Source organism: Palaemon carinicauda, chromosome 14, assembly GCF_036898095.1.
Source record: "Palaemon carinicauda isolate YSFRI2023 chromosome 14, ASM3689809v2, whole genome shotgun sequence".
Taxonomy (NCBI): Eukaryota; Metazoa; Arthropoda; class Malacostraca; order Decapoda; family Palaemonidae; genus Palaemon; species Palaemon carinicauda.
The window spans coordinates 44,454,955-44,458,684 of record NC_090738.1 but is presented as its reverse complement, the minus strand read 5'-3'; the positions used below and the strand labels follow the sequence as shown (position 1 = coordinate 44,458,684).

The 3,730-nt window shown below is 36.2% G+C and overlaps 1 protein-coding gene across 1 annotated transcript; it reads right to left on the bottom strand.

The window, feature by feature from the left end:
* Positions 1–2,025: 2,025 nt before the first annotated feature.
* LOC137652745 (uncharacterized) lies at positions 2,026–2,358 on the bottom strand. Its single transcript, XM_068386150.1, has one exon. The coding sequence runs from the start codon at positions 2,356–2,358 to the stop codon at positions 2,026–2,028; it is 333 nt and encodes a 110-aa protein (XP_068242251.1).
* Between the last annotated feature and the right edge of the window lie 1,372 nt (positions 2,359–3,730).

Sequence of the window (3,730 nt, the reverse complement as noted above, 5' to 3'; positions counted from 1 at the left end):
CCACATTTCAGTTAGGTGCTTTCAGTCTTAATTTCCGTGTGACAATGAGGAACTGGTGATCATTACCTATATATACTGTATATATATAATAGGAATGAATGGCGAGCGATTGTGACGCAGTTCCGGTAGGCCCTGCTGCTGCCTCCGATGCCTTAGATGACCGCGTAGGTAGCAGCAGTAGGGAATTCAGCATTATGAAGCTTCATCTGTGGTGGATAATATGGGAAGGTGGGCTGTGGCACCCTAGCAGTTCCAGCTGAACTCGGTTGAGTCCCTTGTTAGGCTGGGAGGAACGTAGAGAGTAGAGGTCCCCTTTTTTGGTTTTGGTTTCATTTGTTGATGTCGGCTACCCCCCAAAATTGGGGGAAGTGCCTTGGTATATGTATGTATGTATGTATGTATATATATATATATATATATATATATATATATATATATATATATATATATATACATATATATATATATATATACATATATATATATATATATATATATATATATATATATATATATATATATGTATATATATAAATATGTGTGTATATTATTACGACTAGCGAATTACGTAAACTCTCCAGCTCCAAACTCACCTGCGTTATATTACATATTCTGATACACACGAGAATACCTCCTAGCTCTGAGAATAATACACTACTCCCAAACGTTAATATATATGGACACAGAATATCTAAAGGTGTCTTTACATCACACTTAAAACAAAACTGGGTGATTTCTTTACATTTAACGGGAACTATCCTAAAATCAACCTCTTACTTCGGTTCTTAGTTAGGGATACGAGTGAGGCACTGAAATAATTATTGGTGATCAAAATAATACATACTTTAAAAAAATATACATATCCTATAAAAAATAACAATTCCAAATTAACACCAAAATATATCATTTGAAATTTAAATCTGAACTAGACCTTAAGCGGGGTTTACACGGGCGAACAGCTCGTCGAGCCTGGTTCGACAACCCTGTGTTTGAATTGATGTTCGAGTGTGTAAACGGGCTATTTGGTTGTCGAGCGCGCTCGTCGAACGGCTCGATGAAAGTCAGGCTCATCTTGACTTTTGTGGGCGGAGCTACATTGTTTGACGAACGGTGTGAACATGTGAATGGGTGTCGAGCATCGAACATCAGTTGTTATTCAAACCTGCTAGAGGAAACATCATCAAAGAAATGAATAATGGCTGACATTAATGAAAGCAAGAATGAAAAGGAAGTCGTACTTGATTTCATACATGCATATCGGGCTCATCCAGCTTTATGGAAAGTTAAATCAAAAGACTATTCCAATAAAGTAGCCAGAAACAAAGGAATAGCGGCTCTGCATGAAATATTGAAAGAGCTTGAGCCTGACTGCACACGAGACGCTGTGACGAAGAAAATAAACTCCTTACGAGCAAGTTTTAGGAGAGAGCACAAGAAAATAGAAAGCTCAAAGATGTCTGGGACTTCAGCAGATGATATATATGCGACATCACTTTGGTTTTATGAGGAGATGATGTTTGTATTAGATCAGGATGTCTCACGAGAGAGCTGCTCTAATCTGGGGTATATTGACAACATGAATGATGAGGTAAGTGACAAAGAACTCATATACTTTATATTTTATTAACAGAAATTAGATCCATGTAATTCTGTTACAAATACTTTATCTTAACAAAGTAATACAGTACCTTTATTTTAATATTTGTATAATGTCATTCCACAAAACAGTAGCCTACACCTACACTTTACTGTTTGGTTTACACGAAGTCTTTTTGCCATAGTACTGCACCCTCATTATTAAAGAAATCTTTAAATTTCACACGCTCGTCTTTAGCAATTTTGGAATAGTTTCGCATTCCTTGACCGTGCGCTAAACTTGCAACAGAATTAGGATCCACTGATAACCCTGGCACAGTTATTCTTTTTGAAATATCATCCCTATGGAAGCATTCTGCTGGAGAATATTCTGAAGGGCAAGTCATTCTTAAATAATTGTGAGGGACAACACATGCCATAACAACATTTTCAATACTGGATAATTTCAGATGTATAGAAAACTCTAAATCTTGAAGCCATTATACCAAAAACATTTTCAACCTCTCTCCTTGCTCTAGACAGTCTGTAGTTAAAAATCCTATTCTCTGCATTCAAATCCTTTTGAGGATAAGGTTTCATAAAATTAGGTCTCGGCGCAAATGCTTCATCTCCTACAAAAACGTAAGGCAATATACAATTAGAATTAACAGGGGTAGCGTCGTCTGGAATATTAAGTCTCCCATTTGAAAGACGTTTTCCAAACTCTGTGTTTTCAATAACCTCTCCATCTGATACACGTCCGTTTGTCCCTATGTCAGCCATGGTGAATTCATAGTTTGCATTAACCACTCCCAATAAAACAAGGCTGTTGTAGCCTTTGTAGTTCCAAAAATATGATCCACAATCTGGTGGTGGCGTGATGCGTACACGTTTCCCATCGACAGCCCCGACACAATTCGGGAAGTTCTATCTTGACTCAAACTCTCGTGCAATAATTTGCCACTGAGGTAGGAAACTGAAATAAAAGAAAATGAATTATATATATATATATATATATATATATATATATATATATATATATATATATATATATATATATATGTGTGTGTGTGTGTATGTATGTGTATGTACACATACATACATACACACACACATACAATTACTTTCATTTTATGTATCTTTACTTTCAGATTGAAGAAGGGGATGAAACAGAAAATGCTAAACCCAGCACGAGCCAACAGGAACGTCTCTCTAAATCTGATCAAATATTGGATACAGTTGCAAGAAAACTTGATGAATCTGTAAATACAGATATGTCTAGTATGGATAACTTCGGGAAATACGATACACGTAGGATACTTGCAATGTATCAGCGAACTTCAATAATAACTAGAAAAATCATAAATGATGTACTTTTTGAGGCAGAGATGGGGAATTTAAATTCTTCATCTCGAGTAGTTACAACACACCAAGAGCTGGTACCATTACCAATGCCTTCAATTAACTCCGTGTATAGTTACTGCAGTAACAACAGTAGTAATACAAATGACTCCGGGATGTCGCAGTACTTTTCAAATTTTCAACCTTAGGATATAGCATATGCCCTACGTTTACTTGGTATACGTTTTATTTTTCTCCTTTTTACCAAGCTTACTATAATATATGTTACTACATTTCAGGTATCATATGTTATCAATAAACATTTACAAATATACAACTCTTACAAATTATTCATTACCTTTAGTGTCTGGTATGATAGATGACAAAGAGCTGGTGGAAATGATGGCAGAATATTTTAGATCATTAAGTGACCTTCCTGATGCTAAATAGCGTAAAGTGACACTCAGTCTTTCATGTGGAGTTATGACCTTCCTCATAGTTGTATCTTCATAAGTAATGAAAGGGCTGACACGATTCAGTAGATAAATTTTCGTGTCTTCATCCATACGCAAATAATTGCGCCAGTCATCTGGCTCTAATTTTAAAGCAACAAGCAAGTTGGTGTGTGAGAATTTCTCTCTTTTTAGTAGCCAATCCTTCGTCCACTTTTATCTTTTTTTATTCCTTCTTAGTGCCACTGCTAAAGCAATGGCTATCAAATCGTCATGGTCGAGAGACATGTTGACGTTTTAGCACGAGGCACACTGAGGTTCGATGTACTGTCTGAAAGCTCTTCGAGCCGCTCTACAAGTAG